At 38.5% G+C, this 23,159-nt stretch overlaps 1 protein-coding gene across 2 annotated transcripts in view; it reads left to right on the top strand.

Moving 5' to 3' along the window:
• Window positions 1-8,175: 8,175 nt before the first annotated feature.
• LOC128021131 (E3 ubiquitin-protein ligase CBL-B) overlaps window positions 8,176-23,159 on the top strand; it is a 55,346-nt gene continuing 40,362 nt past the window's right edge. Inside the window, exons 1-3 of one of the 2 annotated variants that reach the window (XM_052608105.1) lie at window positions 8,176-8,438; window positions 9,109-9,271; window positions 9,879-10,129. In XM_052608105.1, coding sequence (XP_052464065.1) covers window positions 9,119-9,271; window positions 9,879-10,129 — 404 coding nt within the window. In that variant the 5' untranslated portion in view covers window positions 8,176-8,438; window positions 9,109-9,118. The remainder of the gene's footprint in view (window positions 8,439-9,108; window positions 9,272-9,878; window positions 10,130-23,159) is intronic. The other variant, XM_052608106.1, reaches the window with a different exon arrangement.

The raw sequence follows: 23,159 nt of genomic DNA, 5'->3' as shown, positions 1-23,159 counted from the left end.
ATATTATTACTGTTACATGTATGGGACATGTTGGTGCTCAAGAAACATTTATTATTATCAATCTTGAACACTTGTGCTGCTTCATATTCATGATACATTTGTTCATATATATGTATGGTTATATATTAATATAATATATATATATATATATATATATATATATATATATATATATATATATATATATATATATATATATATATATTGTTATATATATATCTTATATTAATAAATCTGAAATATCATAAACAAATGATCCTGGATGACTAAGCAAAGTCATATTACCCAATGAGAAGCTCAGAATACTTACTTACTGAATACCTACTCAGAGAGTAAGCAATTTGGGATGCATCTGTATTTTTTATTAATGCCGCAGGTCTAGTAAATATGAAGGTACTGCAGCTCATCGGGGGCCCCGTGCTGGTCTGGTCCCCAGTGGGCCTGTGGGTTTAATCCATCTGGGATCTGTGTGGGTGGAGACAGAATATTTGAGCTCTGACAGGTTTGAAGGAGCTCTCCTCGGATGAAGCCGTCATCCTACACTTAGCCTTTCCCACAAACGTGGAAGTGTAGCAGATGAGATAACATGGCTAATACGCACACATGTGACCCACATCATTTTGGTGTAATCCAGTATGGTAATCACTCTTAAAATATACTTGAATAAACTATAATTTCCTCAATGACAGGCTGGATAGAACGCTTGGCCTCCTCAACAACCTTATTATCTTTGACAGTTTCAATCTACAGTATTAATATCCCATCTCCGGCAGCCAGCCGCAGTTTGCTGTATTTCCCATGCTGAGGTTTCAACTTTATCCTTGATGTTTAAACAGTCTTCTGGAACTCTGTAGCTGATGGGCCTTATGCGCTAAGTATGTAGCATGAAGGCTAAAAGCTAAAGCTAGACTGTCTGTGAAAAGTATTGCTTTGGTTTTGAAGAGGAGTTGAAAATTACAGCACATGTGTTACAATGTATTTGGACACAAGGAGACATTCGTCTGCTCTTTTTCCTGAGGGTTGAACATCACTGCTTTGAACTGTGGCTCTGTGGGGAGACCTGTTGAGTGGGCCTTGTTTTAAAGGAATCAGGTTCGATATGCTTGTCGTTGAACTTGGCCTATGCACTTACCTCAGCTTGACCAAAATATGTCAACTGAAGTGGCTATTTGTATGACTAGAACAATCAAACCCTGTCACATCGAGTTACAACACACTGCTTCAGTTTGCATGCTTCTGTTTCAGCTGTTTGCTTTGGGCTGTGTAAATTAATGTCAACGGGCAAACTCAAAAAGCTTGATTTGTTTTCTAAAACAGAGAAATAAAGACGTCAAGGTCTACATCCTTCACTAAGGCACTAAGAAAAAGTAGTTTGTGCACATACTCCGTGCCTTCAAGCTCTCCCCTCCTTCCCAGATTTAGCTAAAGTATCTCTTTGTATAAAAGGGAGCGTTGGTTATTTCAACGGGTTTCATCAGTTGTTTGAGGAAATTGTAAGTGTGTATAAATCACTGGCACTTGCTCAACTAAATTTAGTAATCTGATAATAAAATTGAAGCATCTGGCTTATATTAAAATCACACCTCTGAGGTACTGTACCTTATGTTTCTATTGTTTTAAATAGGCCATGAACTGCATTTTTTATTATTTTATAAGGGTTAATTTGTAATGTTGTTATGATTTTACACAAAAAAACTATATAATTTAGAAGTAATGGGCTATTTTATAATGTATTTGAGCCTGTAGGCGGGTCACAGATGGATGCTGCTGTGATGTACTGTGAAAACAACATGGGTCATTTGGGTTTAAAACATATAAATACTCAGTATATTAAAACGGTCTGGAACAGACAATACAATATATATATATATAGTTTTAGGTAATAACAAGTGGACCAAGCATTGCTATTACTATTGCTTATATTTGGCGTTGAAAGTATTAGATCTTGCCTACTGACAAGAACCCACTTAAAAAACTATGTTTTTCCATTCATGATTGACTATGTTACCCGATATTTGTTTGTGCTATGTGTTATTTTGTACTTTTGTGTTTTTAGCTTGGCAATAGCTAACATCAATCTTCAATTGAAATCAAACTATAGGCAAATCTATATTCTACAAAAGTACCAAAATAATACTTTTTACTATATACAACTTCATTTGAACTTGAATCTTTGGCTCTTAACTAGTCCTTCAACTAGTGACAACTGGAAAACATTCTAGAAATTGGTCAAGTGGAGCTGTGTCGTGTGGAGCACAGACTGCGAGGGTGTCACATTTCACAACAGAGGATCCGGAGCTCTGTGTTTGGGAATGGAGTGCTGCTTCCTTTTAAGGACGATGGAGCACAGCAGGCCCTCCTCCTCCTCCTCCTCCTCCTCCTCCTCCACCTCTTCACAGATGCCATTTCCTGAGTGTTCGCATTCTTCTGGCTCTCTGTGTTTCTGTGATTTCAGGAGAAGAGTGGGATAAATATTACGCGAGTGATGTAAGGGTCCGCAGCCCACACATCCTAACAACGTCATTGCCACTTCCTGTCCAGGTCAAATGTTCAGTTTAGGTAAATTGGGAGAAAAATATCTGGAGCTCAAAACACAGGGAAGGAGTTATGGTTAGTGTGGTCCCATGTCTGATATTGTCACTTTTTAAAATAAAGATTTTACAGGTTGAAGACAGTGAAGAACTTTTTTAATTGAATTGCAAAAAAAGAAAAAGAAAAAAAAGACCGGCATGTGAAAAGAATAGTATGTCTGAATTCATAAAAAAGTAAGTGAAAAGTACCAGTAAGTGACTTCTGCCAGGGTTCTGAAGTGTGCATCCAGTGGACACTTCCCTATCCCATGAGGCCATAGAAGAGGTGTTTTGAATGGTAGTGTAGTGCGTCCAGATTTCATTCATAAAACACACACTCAAACTATATAGAACTATATAGAACATATCTTAAAAAATCTAAAGTTCGTTCATCATCAAATGTAGTATGTACTTAGACAGGATGTGACTTCGGAAGCTCCTAAGTTTATTCACTTATTTGAACAATAACACGTCCGGTTAATTAACAAAGACATTTGAAAGTAACTTTCGCCCCATAGAGGCTAGATTACTTATAAGTATGTTCAATCAGACTGTGTTTTTTATGTGAAAATCAGTACAAACCATTTTGATTATATATTTTTTTCAGTGTTTTTGTGTTCTTTTTGAAGCTTAAAAGCCTTTATTATAATTGTAATTAAACAAGCGACCAGCACAATGCTTTCAAATTCTCCTTTTTTGTTCAACAGACAGAAGAAAGTCAAATGAGGGTGAGTAAATTTTTTTTTTAGCTGAAATTTCTTGAAGCAGACATGAATCAGGGCTTGAAAATGTAGACAGGACATGATGATGAAGATGACCATAACGACGATGGCAATGATGGTGTAGTTATGTGACCTCATTGAGAGGCCACAGAGCGAGGCCTGTGTGTAGACGTGTGCATATCTGTTTATGTGTGTGTGCGGGTGAACAAGTTTAGTACAAAGTAACCCAAAGACCAGTGCAGTACAGATTAGAGGTTGTGTGGTTTTCTGGTTGACTGGATTGTTTCTCATCTTTAGCTGTTTCCTCGCCGACAGGACTCTTATGTCTTATCTGAGCGCCACAGCCTTTCATGAATCTTTATATAGCTCTGTTGCCATGGGCATCGCTGTGGATACACAGCCTGACACTAACCAAGAAGAACGACAGAAAGATATTTCAGCGAAAAGACAGTTCAGACCAAGACTGCTGAAAGGTACATGTATATCAATGGTTATTTTATGTTTTATATTAAATCTGTGTGTCTACCATTAATGTAAAGTTAATTTTAGCATAGCTATTGGTTGCAGCCTCAGGAAACTCTATTGTCAGAGAAAAATAGTGGGTAACAATTTCCTGTCCTGGCAGGCCTTGGACTGTCGGGGCCGGATATTTGTGTTTGTTTGCTGAGGTCTTTGTTTACTATACCATTACCAGAACAAACTTTATATCTCACAGTGGGAATCAGAAAAGAGCCAGTATCCTGGGAGTTCAAATCAAAATGCGAAAGCCCTGTTGGAAAATCCAGCTTTAGTGATTTAGAACATTGCAGCTGGTCCAAGCTGGTTCAACATAGTTTAGATTTGAAATGCCAGCTGGCATGGACCTGACTGGGCTGGTAGACCATCTTAGACCAATAAGAAGCCAGCTATCAGGTTCCAAAAACAAACTGGATCTTGTTTTGCTGCATGCCAGCTGATATTGTAGTTTCTAAATCATCTAAACCAGTCTAAATGGGCTTGGACCAGTTACAAATCAGGATAACACTTTACAATGAAATTTCATTTGTTAACATTAGTTAACTAAGATGAACTTAGAATGAACAATACTTCTATGACTTTCTTCTTTCAGACAAATACAATAAGAGTTTTATTATTATATGTCCTGGCTCTTCCAAGATTTGTAATGGCAGTGAATGGGGGTCGAGATTTTCGAGCCCAAAAAAAATGCATCCCTCATCAAAAGTACTCCACACATCTCTGGGGGTGAATAAAAGCCTTCGGAAGCCAAGGAATGCATTTGTGTAAGAAAATATACGTTTAAAACTTAATCAACCGTAATGTCTAGCTTCCATTAAATGTCGTACGCATGTTCAGGAGAGATTCCAGCAGATGACATAGGATGTATAGTTTAAATATTGATAGGCATCTTTACTTTGAGGCCACTCTGAAGCGAATCACACCCCTGGTTATTCCCGTGGACATGATAAAGCCTTTTTACATTTCCTGAACATGCAATGGCACACATGATAACTCCCTGATTTAATTGGCTCAATGTTATACAACTTCCTTTATAGAAAGCAGATTAAATTCTTATGCCTTATGGCAACATAGTTTCATAATTTTACATGTGAGCAAACATCCAGGGAATTATTTTGCAATACTTGATGACATCACTGCGCCCAGTTGCCAGAAACAATATCGTTATCGAAACAAAGAGACATGCCAATTCCAGATAATCCTGACATTTCACAGTGAACCACCACACCTTCATTGTGAATCCTGTTGAGTGCAATGCAGTCTGTGACTGTTACGTTTAGCACACTATTAACAGGCCACAGACATCCTGAAAGACGGCTTGCTCTGAAATAATAAGTGTGCTTAGTCATAACAGAGAAATAATGACTCAGAAACATGTCAATTATATTTTTCATCACTTCAGTCAGCATATTGTGCCAAAACCACTCTGCTACACATCGCAAGGTACGTTATTCTTTTGATTGAGACAGATGCAACTTTAATAAACTATTACTTAAGTGATCGTTACTCTTTGTTTGTATGTTTTTATTAATTGTTTAAGTTAATGTAGGGGGTTATTGACTGGCCAAAAACACTTACTTTGGGGTCTTTTGCCCCCCACCCCCCAAACTATTATCACATACTTGACCTCCACAGGTCAGGAAAAGGTAAATCGGAAGCAGGGTCACATTCTAACAGAGAAGCAAGATATTGTGCAGACCATTTGATACTTTTGAGAGGGAATCAGTTATGCTGACATTACAAGAATAACTTGACAATAACTTTTAAATCATGTTGTGCCGTTCTGAGTTTTAATTAATTATATATATATAATGCTAATGTTGACACACACACACACACACACACACACACACACACATATATATATATATATATATATATATATATATATATATATATATATATATATATATATATATATATATATATATATATTTATGTGTGTGTGTGTGTGTATCAACATCAGCCCCTGTAATGATATGATTGTTCATCTTGTCTGCTCTCCTTTCTTTGGAGAAAGATATGCCCTGGAGATATTGGATCACATATCCTGTGTGTGTGTGTGTGTGTGAGTAGTGTCATGGAAGTGGAACTGAGAGTGTTGTGCTTTAATAAGCGCTGCGCTGTATTGTGTGACCTCCTGGTCAAGGCCCCAGGGACCTCCATTCTCATTACAAACATCATCTATGGGGCTTTGCTGCAGATGGGGGCAAGTTTAAAATTTCAAATTTGCCATATATACAAAAAAGGCAGATATAAAATCTTCTTTGATTCTTTGAAAGCGGCTGATTATTCTCTGTGATTTTCTGACAAAGTAGAGGGGTTATTTACTAACCACATAAATAGCTTCATTTAAACCAGACATGTCTGAGCATTTTCTGGATACATTGAAGCCCTGCATCCATTCTCAGTTAAATTAGTCATGTCTTAAATTTCTGAACTCCTTTACTAATCCCTTATTCACATCGTGTTAATATCTGAATAAACCAGTCTACTTTGTAGTGTCTGCAAATTCGGTTGTGTCTTCAGGTGCAAAGATGTTTCATTGTTTTTGCTACTTCCTGTTTCTCTTTTGAGTGCCTATACCATAATGTTTTTTTTGTTTTTTTTTTTTTTTTTGTAGTGGTTTGACCTCACAGTTTCATATTTCACAGAGGTTCTGTATAGAATCACTCATGCTTGCACTGTAACTGTAAGATTTAACAATGAGTTCAGTGTATAGTCAGTTAAAGGGTAGTATATGAAATCCATATGTAGCTGGTCTAGGTGGGATGGGATGGGTGAAATACCAATCTAAAAGATTGCTGGTTGTTGGAAATGCCCTATATTGTTTCTAAGTACAAAATAGGATATGATGCACCTGAAAAAAGATCATAAATTCAAAGCCAGACTGTGACATTATGATGAAATAGTATGAAAGTCTTTTTATCAAAGAACCCTTTCAAAAATATGAACCATTCACAAACAAAACAAGTCTTAACGTACACAGCTTTGGATGAGTTAACTTTTCCAGACTCAAAATGTTGAAATACCAGATATATCCAGGTTTTCCATGACTGTGAATGTCCATCTAAGAATACAAACATGAGGAAGATGAACTGAAGGAGATGAAGACAGAATATGCAGAAGAAAAAGAGCAAGACATTCCTAATTAAACGATTGAGACAAAATGTTCAGCCAATGGCCCATGTGGATAGAGGGCAGCTAAACATGACCTGTGGAAAGCCAATTTAACATCTATTCTTTTAAAGTAACTAGTAAAGTAATATAAATTTTTACATTACGTTTGGCCTACTTAGCCTACTTATTTGATTAAATTAGTCATTAGATTCTAGTAATTATTACATTGCTACTTATCACTTCTCCAATTCAACGATTCTAATGTTACTAGTAACAAATCACAAACTTTTGTAATTGAAATTTCATCTTAGTAGTATCCCAGTTACTTCTTATTCTAGCTTATCTATGGTACTAGAACTTACTTTACAGTCATTAGCATCCATTTCAGTATAAATAGATATTTATTAGATACTGGCATCTATTCCATTTGCCACCAGTATCATTATCAGTAACAATGGATTATAAAGTTAGTGAGTGAATGAATAGAAGTTAGTTGCTATCAAAATAAATGTATATATTCAATAATACTATATATATATATATATATATATATATATATATATATATATATATATATATATATATATATATATATATATATATATATATATATATATATATATATATATATATATATATATATATACTAGTCACTATTGGATTAGGTACTAGTAATGAAAGAGTAATTAGCATACATACATACAGCACAATATTTAGGTATTACGGGGTGGTGTTGGCGCAGTGGATAAGATGCATGCCATTGGTCGGAGAGACCTGGGTTCGAATCCACTGGTTGACACCAATGTGTCCCTGAGCAAGACACTTAACCTCTAGTTGCTCCAGAGGCGTGCGACCTCTGACATATATAGCAATTGTAAGTCGCTTTGGATAAAGGCGTCAGCTAAATGAATAAATGTAAATGTAAATGTAAATGTAGGTATTTTTAAGGAATAAATGCAAACACGGCTTGCCATAGTACTTGTTTCCATCGGAGAAAGTGAAGACGACTGAATGTACAATTTGCATAATAGGAACAACCTACAAATCGCTCTGCACGATTTCATTGCCTCCTCATTTGCGGAAATATTAAGTATGCGGTTAAAGTCTCGACTCTAATTGGCGATTGGAGGACTCCATCACCGCCGAGAACGTTCCCGCATTCTGATTGGCCACGTGAGAGCGATTGCTTCATTGGCTCCGCCCACTCGGCTCCTCCCTGTTGCTTTCGCTGCTTCTTGTTCCAGTAGTGATTTTCAAGCGAGCAGTGACACGACCATATCAGACAGCGAGTAAAGCGGGATTGTGTTGCGTTTAAGCGGTTTCTACGTGAGGATACGGAAAAGCCGCTTCAAGTTTCTGAACATCTGGGCAGAGATGTAACAGTTTCCTGGTATCTGGGTTGTGTTTTTGTTGCTTTTGTTGTATTTGTTGTGGGGACCTCCCTAAAGCTTCAACTCAGGAACTCTGACATTCCCTGTCTTGGCAGCTACACTGTTTTCCTTTTGCCGCAGTAAGTCTGGAGTTTATAGATGATACAAAAGAGCAGTTTGCCGCAATTTACAATGAATTTAAGATACTTGCTTTGTCTAATGAGTTGGCATGGTTTTGAACATCAAGTTGCATTTCGTGCTACAACGCATTTTGTTCCATTCACTTTTAAATAGTGCAACACTGTAACCCTTTTTGCAGGGTGTTTTTTAAACCGTTTAATCCCAAATTATTCACATGTATTTTACTGCATAGACAACCTAATTAAACAAACTGTGTGCTTTCCTATAAAAAGTTTTTAAAAACTTTTAGAATGTGATTTAATCAGTTACTCATTCAAAAGTGACCACTGACATGTTTACATGGATAATGACCATGATTTGTATGAGACAGAATCTTGTACTTTAATGATTATTGGAACCTGTACACGTATATGATAGGTGCCTTTGTGTATTGTATTATACATGGTTTATTCTAACTAATGTCACAAATGTAACCAGTGGAATTAAATTAAATTGGATGATGGGTTTGCTATTCCTTAGTTACAAAGTTCAAGTTTTTCTCTTGTCTAGTCTTGACTTAGTACTAAACGCTGGACCGATATAAAACCAAAGGTTTTATACTGTCACATATCTGTCCACATTTGTTTTGTTTCCTTCAGCAGCAAAACATTTTTTTTGTGTGTGTTACAGTGTGCAGAAAATGGCAACTGCTCTCAGTGGACGCCCACCTAACAATCGAAAAGGCCGTATTTTAGGCATTATTGACGCCATCCAGGACGCTGTTGGACCCCCCAAGCAGGCGGCTGCGGACCGCCGGACCGTAGAGAAGACATGGAAACTCATGGACAAAGTAGTAAGTGTCCTGAGTATGTTTACAGTCTTGCTGCCGATGACACAACAGTTCTCAATGAGAAAGGTTTCCATGAAGTTGGTTGTTTGGAAGCGTTTGTTAGATACATAGTAGCAAACTGTTTGCTGTCTGACGGCAAACTCAAGTAATTTGTTGGTTATTGAAATCCATCCAGTTAGCTTAATTTTCTCTATCTGCAGTCCTTTGCAATTTTTCAATGTTTGAGTAATATATAAAGGCATTTATGTGTGTTTGTGTATAAAAAAGGAAATGTTTATTTTGAGCACCCTTGTTTTATATATTGACGGGTTTTATATCTAAAAATGCATCAAAGAAAAAATATTTATAATATATTTATTTAATATATGCACTCCTTTTGTGACTGAAAAAGTATTATTTATATATTTAATGTATACATTTATGCTATATCTTATGTGATTTATTTCCCATGCATCTGTCAGTTCTATATTTTAATAAAAGGTTTGTCAGAAATACCACCTAACGTTTGAATTATTATCTATTTTTAAATAAATTGTTCATTGAAAATTGCTGTTTACTTTGTTGTCAGTGAAGAGGAGTTGATGTGAGTGTGCTTTTTCTTTATTTTTAGGTGAGGTTATGTCAGAACCCTAGACTACAGCTGAAGAACAGTCCTCCGTACATCCTGGATATTTTACCTGACACTTACCAGCACCTGAGGCTGATTCTGTGCAAATATGAAGAGAATCAGAGACTTACTCAGCTAAGTGAGAATGACTATTTCAAAGTGTACATCGACAGCCTGATGAAGAAATCCAAAAGAGCAATTCGCCTCTTTAAGGAAGCCAAGGAGAGAATGTATGAAGAACAGTCACAAGACAGGTAGGATGCTTTTTATTTCACTTATGCTCTGTTTCACAAGTGGTTTGGCTAGTGTTTTATTCATTTCAAAGTGAGACAAAAGGACATCTCACTTTTGTTCTATGTGCATCCTGCGTGTGATATCTGTTTTAACACCAGCAGATGTTTTTTTTAAGATCATCTTCGAGCGTTATCACGGTTGCCAGTCTCATTACTCATACAGTCTTTCTTTTGACACTGATCTGTTGCTTGTCCTGTTGGATGGACATAGACATAAGAGAGCTCAGGTCACATGGCTGGTCTGTTTGCTGGGTTTTCTTTGGTGTCAGTTTGAGTCGTGGCTAATTATCATGGAAATCCAACTCCGATCAAGAACTGCAGCGCTAATGAAAGAGACTGACCCCTCTGGATCTAAACCCTTGGTGGGCTGGGCAGACTCTGCACTGGACGAGAACAAAGTGAGAGAGATTATTAACAGAGTAAGTGTGTCCCGGGCATAAGCTGACACAAGCAGAACACTCTCCCTAAGGGGAATTGGAGCTCTGGGTCAGCCTGTGCTTTTCAGACATGAAACACGGCCCTTGACTACAGAGGAAAATCTTAGCATTCTGCTTTACTGACAGCCAAGCGTAACATTCCCAGCATCTGGTTTAGAGTGTAGCCTCACATCAATTAAACTGTATTTAGGCCACTGACTATTTGGGAAAATACTGCACAGTTGAAAACCTATCATAAGGCGTTTGATACTGCCAGCAGATAATAGTGTTTCAGCTGTTGGTTTATATCCCAGTGCTTTTGATTGGCAACTCTGGCTCGGGTTTTGGCAGAAGAGTTTCATTTCAGTAATGCTTTCGATCCCAGTCTCCCCAGATCCTGCAGGGGTCAGAAGATGACTGAAATGACATTTTTTGGGGGTGATGGAGAAGTAAAAGCAGCATTTGTTAGCCTGCGGGCACCAGCTGACAGGCCGTCCTGGCACGCTGTCGTATCCAGAAGCTATGAAGCTCGCTCTGGCTGACAGCTCCTCCACATCTGCTGTGTCACTCCTGTTTTAAATCTCCGGAGAGAGATCCTCTACCTTGCCTTCCAGCCTTTGGTTCCCTGTCCCACACAAAGGGGGGTAGAAATGTGTCTTTTTGCAGATTACAGAGAGGAAGGGAGGGAAGACAAAAAGGTCAAGAAATTGAGATGAGTGCAGGGCTTAAAAATAAGGATGGTTTGATGTTCCATTGCTAGCTGATGGAACTGTCAATAGTCAGGCTAGTGCTGTGCTGTCAGGGGTTCATATAATTGATGATCATGTATAATTTTTTTGTGGTTTGTTAATGGAAACGTTTGGTTTTCTCACATTGAAGATTCTGCTAATTTAAATATGTCGCCACGGTAACATCTGGCTGGCTCACACAGATGAGTTTTTTGATCTTGCAAGCAATAGTTATAATGGAAATAATAATTGACAATAAAAATTTAAATATAAATACATTATATCTATATATATATCTATATCAATCTCTCTATCTCTGTCTCTCTCTCTCTCTCTCTCTCTCTCTCTCTCTCTTTCTCTATATATATATATATATACACACATACATGCATATAGATGTTTAATAGTATACAGTATATTACCATTTGGAATATATCATTTAATAGGACATAATATCGATACGTAATATACATTTGAATATAATACATTGGAATAAATGTTTGGAAATTTTGACAGGGCAAGTGAAAGTCCTGTTTAGGCCAGCAGAAACATTCCTTATTATTTATCTCACTGAACGAGATGCGTAGAAAGGACAGAAGAGGCAATAAGAGAGGAGGGAAACAGGATAGAGCCATGTGGAAAAGCAAGGAGAGTTCATTCATAGTGCAGTGGGGCTGCGGGGAGACATCAGTACAAAAGCTGGTCCCCGGCCTGCAGCCAGGCATCTTCATAGAGGCCCCGCATGTGCTATAGTAATTATACTGCAACTCATGAGACCAACAACGGGGCTCTCTTTTTCTGTCTGTCTACCCCAGCACACTCCCGCCTTGTATATCATCTCTGGCATCAACTTGGAGGACAAAACAGTTCCTAAATAACTTATAATGCCTAGTTTTGTTGTGTCATTTTTATTCAGTCCATAAATATGCATAAGTGAAGAGTTTTAAAACATTTAATTTTTTAACCCCTTTAAGTATCTTTTTTTTTTTTACTATACTATTTTATTCTTCACCAAATCTGTGTGACTATTTTTCTGTGTTTACATCGTTGCACAGCTGTGGGCAAATTATAACAACAACAGAAAAAGAAAAAAAATTAACCATAAAGCCACTGATGGAACAGTGGGCGGGGGGATGAACGTGGTCTTACTTTGTTTCATTAACTGCGCAATTTTTTAATAATTATAAAAAATCATCAATGTGGTGATGATACAGACACCCATCTTCAGACTTGGTGCTGTATTCTAGCCTAGTCAGCCCTGTTTGAAAATGATCAGAGGATCGCTGAGGTTCTGAGTTCCCTCTTACAGATGTAAATGCAGAACTATCTATTAGTATTGACGTTAAAAGGTGGACAAAACGGTGGTCTGGAACAGAGATGAATAGGCCGGATGTATTGAATCAAGTCGAGAATGGCAAGCTTTGTTGTATCTGGGGCTGAGGTGGCAATTGTAAGACTTGGAGTGTTGGATCTCTCATGCTTTTTCTCCTCCGTGTCTTTTTTGGTGACAGAGATGGAAAGCATTGTGTAGAGTAGCACGGAGCCATACAGTACACGCCAAACTTTGCTGAAGCCTCAGACTTGGCCTCATTGACGCGCTTGCTTCTCAGTCATCATGCATGATGAGAAGATCGGCAGATGTTTTAATGTTCCTGTGGCTTTGAGGTGTGAGCTGATGACAGAGAGCCTGCTGTCGACAGAGATAGAGACTTCAGATGCACTGTTCTCAAACTCGCAAAAGAAAATATCTCTGAGGTTTGGCCTTTAAGCAGGCCACAGACAGTGGGGACGGTCCTTGGAGCTGTTTTGCATTTACACTGACTGTGAAATTGCAGTGTACGAACGCCATTCCTTACTCTTCCTCTTCCAGCCTCATCACATCCCAGAACGACGTTTTTTTTTTTAAGTTCTGAGAGTCCTTCAAGAGATCCAGTTCCCCTCTGAGAAAGGTAATAAACTGCACTTGCTCACAAGTGGCAGCCGTCTGTTTAAATCTCCTTACTCAGCCTGCTCGGTTCAAAGCCGATTAACAGCTATGGAACATTTGGGGAAGTTTTTGCCTTCCGCAAAGGTGCTAAAATTGAATTTTCTTCCCATCTTGCACCTCTACTCTTCTCTAGCACCTGTAAACCAGTGTAGGTGTTAGCACCATGATGTGATGTTTGAAATTTTTTATTTCCTTAAAGCACAGGATGTTTACCGCCTTCTCTGAATAACCATCCCTCATTCGTGTTTGACCACAAGCAATTATGTTCTCCGTGCAGATGTCCTCCGTGCAGGATAAACACAATCCTGTAGTTGTTGAAACAGACTTTTTTGCCGTCTGCTGTGAATAAACAGAACTGATCAACATGTTACAGTACAGGGGGCAACAGGAACGTCACATGATGATGCTTGGACTGAACGCTTGCCCTGAAACAGACTGAACTGATGCAGCAGCAGATTTGATGGAAACGGTCTCTGATGTAGCTTTATCTCAAGACTCTGTCTGAGCTGGTGATGAAAAGCTGAAGTGAAAGTGCAGACCTTGATGGAAACGGAGCTGTGGATTTGAAACTGCTAGGTAGAGGAACTGAGAGACCGGCGTGCCTTTTTTGACCTTAAGCACATTGCAGAGAGCATCTTTTAAAAGGTTAACTCTGCTATTTGTTCTGCGCAAGCAGAAGTTAATGTTCAGCGATTTCTACTTCCCTAGGAGAAACTAATTATAGGTTAGGTTTTTGGTGAATGAGCACAATTACCCATTCTCCAACCGATTCTGGTCAGAAAGACTTTTCACTATGCATCAAATTATTTCTTTGTTACAAAGTAATAACTGCATTATATATCAGGCTCTTTTTTCTCATATAAAATAAAATATTCTTATAAAATACTCCAGGAATCTGATTGGAAATACCATTTTGTTGTTTACCTGTCTAAGACTATATTGTCTTGTTGAAAGGTGCCATTTAATAAGTTTGATTAATGAAAACATTTTAATTAGGGATGCATATTATATTGAAGCCATATTGGTCAAAATTAGATTTTTTTTTACATTTATTTTATTTAAATGTTTGGGGTTGATAAGACAAGTCTCTTATGCTCATTAAAGCTGCATTAAATTGCTCCTAAATAGTCAAGACATTATTAAAATTAAAACTAAATTAAATGTAATGTATTGTAAACTTTGATTTATTCCTGTGACAAAGCTGAATTTTAAGCAGCTATTAAATCATTAAAGTCAATAATGCTCAAAAAGCTTTTCTTCTTATGATTAATGTTTTAATATGGGTGCATCCCTAGTTTTAACATAGCGCAACCTCATACCTTATTGCTCAAGTATACAAAGTAATTATTGACTGCAGACCTGGCGCATGGCACATGATGGACTGCAGCAGGGCATGTCACCCCTTTACTGGAGTTAATTGGAGTTATTTACAGAGTAAGTGAATGCCCTCCCATGGAGAATGAAAGGAAAATATACCCTCCCCTCATCTCGGAGGCTGCAGACCAAATGGGCCCCTCTCCACCCCCCAATCACAGCCTTCTCCAGCTGCATCCATCACAACACTGGAACAATGAAGTTCAAATAGCCAAATAACAGTGGAACAGAGCCAGATGTTCTACTCAATTAGGGGTCTCCCTGCTCTCTGGTCACTCTTTAATGTTTTCCTGCTCCTTTATCCCATTGTGTAACATGTTTGTCCTGCAATAGGGGCTCAGTACAGTTGTCCTGTTATTGGGTTCATGTTTTTATTTATTTCTCTTAAATTGCCTTGTCAAATGAAGCCCAATCGCTGTGATTAATGAGCGGTCTACATTTGGGTAAAAGCGCAATTAGCAGCACTCAGTCTACCAGCAATCAGATGGCACACCACGTATCCCAGCTCCCCCACCCCACCACGCCTCAGTTACCGCACCGTCTGCTCTGCAGTGTGATGATGGGGTTCATCTGGTGCCTGGTTAATGATGGAAAAAAGCTTCATTAATAAGGAATTCCGATTCAGAGCCTTAGACCTCTAGGAGATACCACTGTTTACTGCTTTGAACTGGCTTCAATGGAAAGGACTAAATTCAGTGTCTATGTTCTCTGTACTTCAACTGTATGGGAATTCAGTCAAGGTCCCAAAACTTATCCAGACTTTAAAGGAAGTGGTTTGAAAGAAAGGCTGGGGTGAAAACCGGAAAGGAAAAACATTGGAATATATGACCTCAAGAGGAAGGGCAAACACACACATACACACACTCTTACAAGACAGGATATCTTTACATTGCAAATCAGTGGCAATGAGTGCAGGTATCTGTTATGATTTTTGCTCACTCGGGTTTTGCTGTACTGTGCCATTTAACCCTCTTTTCAGTCATCTGGAGGAAAACTTAAGGAGGAAGTGCCCCATAACATCCTGTTCTTGTGTTTCCCTTCCACAATTATCCTTTTTCTGTGAACACAAACACATTTAGGTCAGAATACTTGTATACGCAAGTAGACAAATGCTCCTAGAAATGAATGCAGTTCATAAATCAAGGGTTGGTCATTAGCAAAAACTTTTTTTTCTTTAATGCATTATTTAAAAAAAATTGTTGACCAGTTTAAAAAAAAAAATGTTTAGTTAGAATTTAAATATCAGTTATTTAAAGTATAATCAGTTTATCTAACAGATATTAATATTATTGCATCCCTTAATGGCAAATTTGAACTCTCTTGAGTTTCAAGGTTTAGTAGATTACTGTCACAGTAAACTGAGCATTTTAATGGGAGCATTTTTTTTAGTACCGACTTGGTACCGAAGTACTGGGTCTTTTGACAACACTATTTCTGGCCTTATTATAATGCAGTGAGCTGATTTCAGATGCAGCACCCATCTGTACTTAAAACACACATCACCCTTTTGTCTTTATGATTGTCTCTTTGTGCCCCAGCCCCCTGAAATTTGGGGTTCAACCTTTGCTGATCTCATCTGGAAAAGCTTAAATATGGGATGCCTCCTTAAATTAACATCTAATGAATTATCAGCTTTTGAGGTTTCATTTGTATCTCTGTTGGTGTATCTCTCCATCTTTACCTCTCAGTCTTTAAGTTCTGCATCTAGGGTGTCATGGGGCGCTTTTGTGCTCATGAACTGAGTGGGTGAGTGTCACACTTTCCACGGCAGTGAAAATGTGTTTCTCTGAAACCAGAGCCCCATTTGTGACAGCTTCTTGCCATCTAAGTGACTGCAAGTGTGTGTTGGCGCTGTTTTTTATTTATTTTTTTGGCACGGGCAGCAGGTGGAACTTCAGGATGGATTCAAATCAACCCAACAGCAAATCAATAGCAGTCTTGACAGCTGTGTCTCAAGTGGTTAGGTGACTTGTAGAGCGAGAGAAGAGCGGAAGATGAGAGAACAAGCCTTTTGTTTCCAGTGTTTACTCTACATCTAGCAATGTCCAGTCCCCCGTCTGAGCTCTGGGTTAGGTCCATTGTGGCAGATGTGTGCTTTAAAGGACAGAAACCTGCCATGTTTCCAGCGAGGTGCTTGGGGAGTCGGGTGTGTGTGTCCAGTCCAGAGTGGGAATGATGATTTGTCTAGTGAGGTTTCACGGGTGTCCATATGGGACTTTGTTGCATTTTTGTGTCTATGTGGTGCTTTTAGGAGTCTAGCTGGCTTGCTTGATTTATTGTGAAGTGTTTGTCTTTCTCTGTTTCCTTCTCATATACTGTGTATACACACACACACACACACACACACACACACACACACACACACACACACACACACACATCAGCAGGCCATCTGAGCCCCAGTCACCATTCACTGCTGTTGAGCATGAAATCCCAGAAGGCAGACTGTGAACAAACAAAACTGAGCCAGAGCACTTAAACATGCTCAATACATACGGAATATATCCTTATACCCACAACATGTTTTTTCTTTTCAAGATTTTGAAAGAAATGAATACTTCACAGTATTGCTGTGTGTTTTTCTTCAAATAAAACCTGGGTGGGGCTTCTTTTAAAAACATTAAAACATGCCTTCCTCCAACTCTCATAGCTGTCACCATGCATTCAGTTGATTTGAATGAGACATTTGTCTGCATGTGTTACGATAAAACCTCAGGTTTGTAGTTTTAAAGCAGCCACAGAAGAACACCTGCCGGAGCTCTGAACGCCTTTTGTCTTTTCCCGCTGTAAAATTGGTGACCTCATCAGAGGGACCACATAAACGCTTCTGTCGGGCTGCACGTAGTGCTGTTGATGTGCACAGGATGGAAACTCTGAGCTGGCAACGGCTTCTTTTTCTTTCTGTGATCAGAAACCTTCAGCAGACTCAACTCAGCATAACGTGCCCCCAAAACTGCCCTCAGCACTGTGACCGGCTCGCTACCTCAGTGTGAAAGCCTGTTTAAACTGTCAGACTAGATTAGGCCCTCTGGGATCGGTTGCCTTCTGTCCAACCGTCACTCAAACCAAGCAATATGTCACTCATCGTGGGGTGTGAGAGACGTTTTTCAAGTGTGTGGTCTTGTCAGTTATCCGTTGCTCTTAAACGTATGATGACATGATGACCAGTTAAATTCTTTGTGATTCAGAATTCCAGGAAGAAACCACCTATCAGTCATCGATATCACCATCATTTTTATTCTTTTTTTCTTTTTATTACCGATATGCCTTAATTGATGTGTTTTAGGATAACCGAAAAGCTACTTCATTAGCTTAAAAACTTTTAAGCATTTTTATATTTAGAGTTATCAAACTGTTGGATATCTCCGGCTACGTCCACACAAAGCCGGTGCTTACCCCAATCCAATCTTTTTTTTCTCCTCGTCTCAAGAAATATCCGCGTCCACACGAAACCACAAAGCGATGTAGTATACATGCCAGACCAGCATGTGGCGCTGTAATTCTGCCACAGAGAAACACTAAAAATGGAGAAGAAGACATGGACTATGTGCATAAACCTTGCGCGTGGTACACAAACGAACATGGAACAATACATTTATTAATCTTTGTTAATGTTAGTTGATAAAAAGACAATCATTCAGTGTGTGTTCATGTTTTTGTTGCTGTTACGTGATGTAGAGGTGTCTGACTAGGGGCGAGACATGGGCTGATGACGTCATTGTTTCAGAAAATGGCCCCGTCCACACAAAAACGCAAAGATGGCGTTTTCAGATTTATCCACCCTGGGACCCGGTTTCAAAAAATAGCGGTTTCACCTTCTGAAAATGCTGGATCCGTGTGGCCTATTAGTTAAAAAATGTGGGCGTATTCACAGAAACGTGTCTCAGTGTGGATGGGGCCTCAGACATTTCTTTCACGGTTAAGTGCTTGGAAATGTTTGCATGTCAGATCTGCATTTACACTGATAAGGCAGAATGGAAGCTCCAACGACCTTCCTTAACTCAAACCAGTATTGATCCATTCTATCCCGGAAGCAGCATCCTCTTTGGGCCCATGAACAGATTTGTGAAACAAGAGATGTGGAGAAACAAACTCATCACTCTTTCGTAAGCACCAGTTCTCTAAGCTTTAAGAAGCAGACCTAACAACCTATTCCAACCAACCTTGGAGAACTCTGTCTGGCTGTTGCTGTTTTGGGTTTGTAGCTGGTTTTAGTAAGCTGATCATCATAAAGCTAATCTTAGATCTCTTTTTCCTGTTTGTCACTGAACTAACTGTAACATGTTCCGCTGATTCAGAAATGGCAGTTCAGCTCGCTCGCAGAAAAAAAGAAAGAAAAGGAAAATATTGGCAGTTTGGGTCAATGTTTGAGTATAGTCAGTGGTGTATGGGAGAATCTTTTCTATTTGTTAAAGAGACACCGCTTTCACAAAACCTTAATATTACAGGAAATGAAACAATAAGGCTTTGTGGTGTTCTGAAAGTGATGGTCGAAATATCTTGTCTAGGATATCCTTCTAATACCCGCAAAAAGGACAATGAAACAATGTTTTATCAAAAACTTGGTATCATCACTTTGAAGGTTATACTTGCAGTTCATTATACCATAGATCAGATGCTTATTCTAACACAAATTAGATTAAGACAACAAGGCATGGTTATGAAATAACAACCTGCCATTCTTTGACTGCTGGGATACTAAAAGCAGAATAAACAATAGTTTAATGTCATATTCCAAGTTATTGGCTGCATGCTACAGATGCAGATAGAGTAAAGTTGTAAATAATCCAGAATGTTCTTTATTAAGAAACTTTAACCACCTGCTTCTCAAAGAGCATTTGAAAACATAGACAGTGCACACAGAGGTACAAGAGTTGCATTTGGCCGCAGTTGAGGGTTTAGTGTATTTCTTGGCATTGGGGAATTATAATGCATGTTGCAGCTATAAATTTGCATGATTAAAAATGGCAGAATTGGTTTTCTGAGAAGAGTTCAGATATTTTTTGCCACAAGAAGCCCACAGGATGGAGCTTGCATGTATTGAACATCTACATCGATGTGTCTTGCAAACATTGAAAATGTTTGGTTTAAAGTTCAAGGAAGTTCACTGCTAAAAAGTTTTTTTTTTTTTTTTATAAGTTCTGTAAATTCATTGATTTCCTTTATTTCAAATAATATTATTGACCAAAATAATTTTGATTTATGATTTTTGCCAGAATCAAGCGGCCCTATAATGATTTTATCTAAAAGTAAAAAAAAAAAAAAGTTTATTATATAATAAAAATATTATATATTTAATGTTTCATTCATATTTTTAAAAGTTCTTTAACATGCTGTGCTGTATTGAAAATTACAAATAAATCGCCAATTCAGATTGTTTTCCAGCTAAAGTGTTTATGTAATGTTCAGTTTACACCCAATATTGCAAAATACTAATTTTAGGAAACTTGTTTTTGACCAGACAAGAAGGAAAAAAACTTTTTGTAGAGCCCCGCTGTGCTGATTTTGCACAGAGATAGCTTTCAGGAATCAATAAAGTACATCTTTTATCAATCTATTTATTAACATACACCATCTGCACAGGAAATGGGCCCAGAAAGAGAACAAGAAATGAAGAGCAGAGCTGAGTGAACGTGTGGGGGCCTGAGCTACAGTATAGAGAGAAATAGGGGTGTTTTACTCACGTCTGTGAGTAAGTCATGGAGCCAGCGACACAGGAGGAAGGTATGACGGAGTCTGCCCATTTCGGGAGCCATTCCCACACTATGATCAATCCCTGGGATCACCCAGAACTGACATGCCTTCTCCAACATGCAGTACTCACAGAGCCGCGCTATGCTTTACACAACACAGCTTCCAGGTGCATCATTGCGCAGTAAGGGAAAATCCTCACTTTAGAGTGACGCCATTTCCTTTTCCCCCTTAGTCTATTGCTGCCAATTAGGAAAGGATATGAGTAGCAGAACTAGGAAATGACAGCAATAATCGATCATGAAAAGATAAATTGCATAACTTAAAAAAATATATATATGATACTTAAAAAAATTTTTTTTTGGTATACTTTTATATTTAGTTTTGAAACTATTTGTAAAAAAAAAAGAGTAAGTTTACATTAAGTGTAAACCAATGCACCAGCTGACAGAATCAGGTGGTTTAGTACTGGAGTAAAATGACCAGAATGTCCATCCTTCCTGCAAATATGAAAGCAAACGGCCTGAGCGCACACTGTAGCCCAGAAACAACCCATTCGGAGCCTGAAATCTGGGTCCCATCTGCTAGGATGTTGTGAGACGGACATGAGTGGGGTTGAGCCATCTAGCAATTATATCTATGGCTCAGGCCATGCCAGAGAGAGGTGCAGCATGAAGGCGGAGAAGAGGAGGATGTCTTTCTTTAGAAACGCTGACTGTAAAGACTCAATGACACGTGCTTAGTCACTTCGTGGGCGTGGATGCCGTTTTATTCATCGGTTTATTCCTTGTGTTAACGAAGAAAGCCTTTCAACCACAAGTCAGTTGCAGTTGATTAAAGGGTCTGAAGAGTTAATGTTAGAGGAAATGGAAGTGTAACATTTATGCAGGAAGTGGACAGGAGCTGACAGAGTGTGTGAATATGACTTCCATTGAATTTCCTGCAGCACATCCTGTGTCTGTGGGAGGACGAAGTGCGTCCTCTCTTTCTTTGTCGATCTCTCGTTCTGTTAGCAAAAGGTTTGGAGACCCAAAAGCTTGTCAGAAGAAGCCATAAGTTTGTCAACAAGAGTTCAGGAAACATTCGAGAAGGCGCAACTAGCATCTGGGCTTCAGAGGAGATGGAATGCGTGGGTTTGTTTACTGACTTTTGTGTGAGATTGTTTGCTTGTGTCTGTGTGGTATGCATGTGTTTGTATGTGCGAGCGCGCGTGGAGGCGCCAGACTGGGGCTTTGGTGAAGAGTGACATTTATCAGTTATCTAGAATGATTTATGGTGGACTTGGTTTGAGGAGCTTGCGTGTTTGTCCTAGGCCTCTCTGCCACCGTATGTCAATTGGCTGCTGCTCCGTGTCAGTGCAGCTCGGTGAGGTGTAGTAATAACTGCATTTATCAGTTGAGTTTGGGGCTGAGCTGGTGACTCACTGCTGGTCTGTGATCAGTGTAGGTTGACACCCACACACTCACCAAACTGCACTCTGAGAGCTTGCCATGACTCTAGGCTTCATGGTTCATGTCCAGCTCTGATCATGAGCCTCAAATTGAAAATGTTTGAACATTAAACTTAATATTGAAACTAGGGATGGGCATTCGATTAAATTTTCTTAGTCGATCGTCGGGAGAATTAACGCTCGACTATCGATTAATCATTAATATTTTTATAATATAATTATTTATTTTTTATAATAAAAAAAATGCAATGAATACTCGGTGAGACCTATATTACAAGATCAACTTGTGGCAGACAGTTAAACTACGTTCAGGCAAACCGAACATATATGCGCGTGCATATGCAGTGCTCTGCAGCTGCTACAGAGACCTCATTTGTTCCAAAATAATAATAATGATAAAAGAATCATGTTAAACAATAACATAAAAAAAAACCATTATAATACTTAGATCTGACAGATTTTGTCAAAATGTAACTCAAAACTATCCAAGCCAGAAGAAAAGGCCAGATATTAGCCTTCCTAACAATTACGCTAACGTAACAAATTATGCTACTTAAAGCCTCATGAAAAATAACTAACTTTAATAACTAGCATACAACTTCTGCACGAGTCTACGAATTTTTGCTGAGACATACCGTATAAGCATGTTGACATGATCTGGTGTCAGACGCGACCGCAACCATGGTGACCGTCAGTCCAGCCGCCGAAAACACCCGCTCTGAGGGAAATGACGTTGCCGGGATGCACAGGTACATCATTTGAGTCGTGGCCGAGTTGTACTTAAACACCCCATCGCAATGTTTGCAGTTAACTAGTTCGCTTTTTAAATCAAAATGGTCCCACGCCACACTTCGCCATGACATCTTCATGATTATTCTTTGAAATCAAAACGGAAGATCACAGATAACCGAGTAGGGTGTCAAATATTGCACCCTGGTGGTAAAATATTTAATTGCTGCCACACAGTGAAATTCATTTAATTGCTTCAAGACTCGCACTACACAACGCAACCTGCATTAGATTAAAAAAAAATGCTTTAGATTAATCGATAACAAATTAACATGATCGAGGAAAATCTTAACGATCAATTATCGATCGTCGATTAATCATGCCCATCCCTAATTGAAACGCAAATATTTTTCCCAATTTAGAACATAAAAATCCAGATTCTCCAGGCTTGACTGTAACAATATAATTTCTAAAGAAGTCGAATTGTACAAGTGGCATAGTGGCAACACAGAGGTGGGATGTTTTTTTTATATTACGCTTTAATCAGAAGTTTTTAAATAAAGTCATATTTTCATTCAGTAGGGATTGCATTAAATGGATCAAAACTGACAGTAAA

This window comes from Carassius gibelio, chromosome A10 (genome assembly GCF_023724105.1).
Source record: "Carassius gibelio isolate Cgi1373 ecotype wild population from Czech Republic chromosome A10, carGib1.2-hapl.c, whole genome shotgun sequence".
NCBI classification, from domain to species: Eukaryota; Metazoa; Chordata; class Actinopteri; order Cypriniformes; family Cyprinidae; genus Carassius; species Carassius gibelio.
Note: the sequence above shows the minus strand (reverse complement) of the source record. Positions and strands in the feature narration are given on the sequence as shown.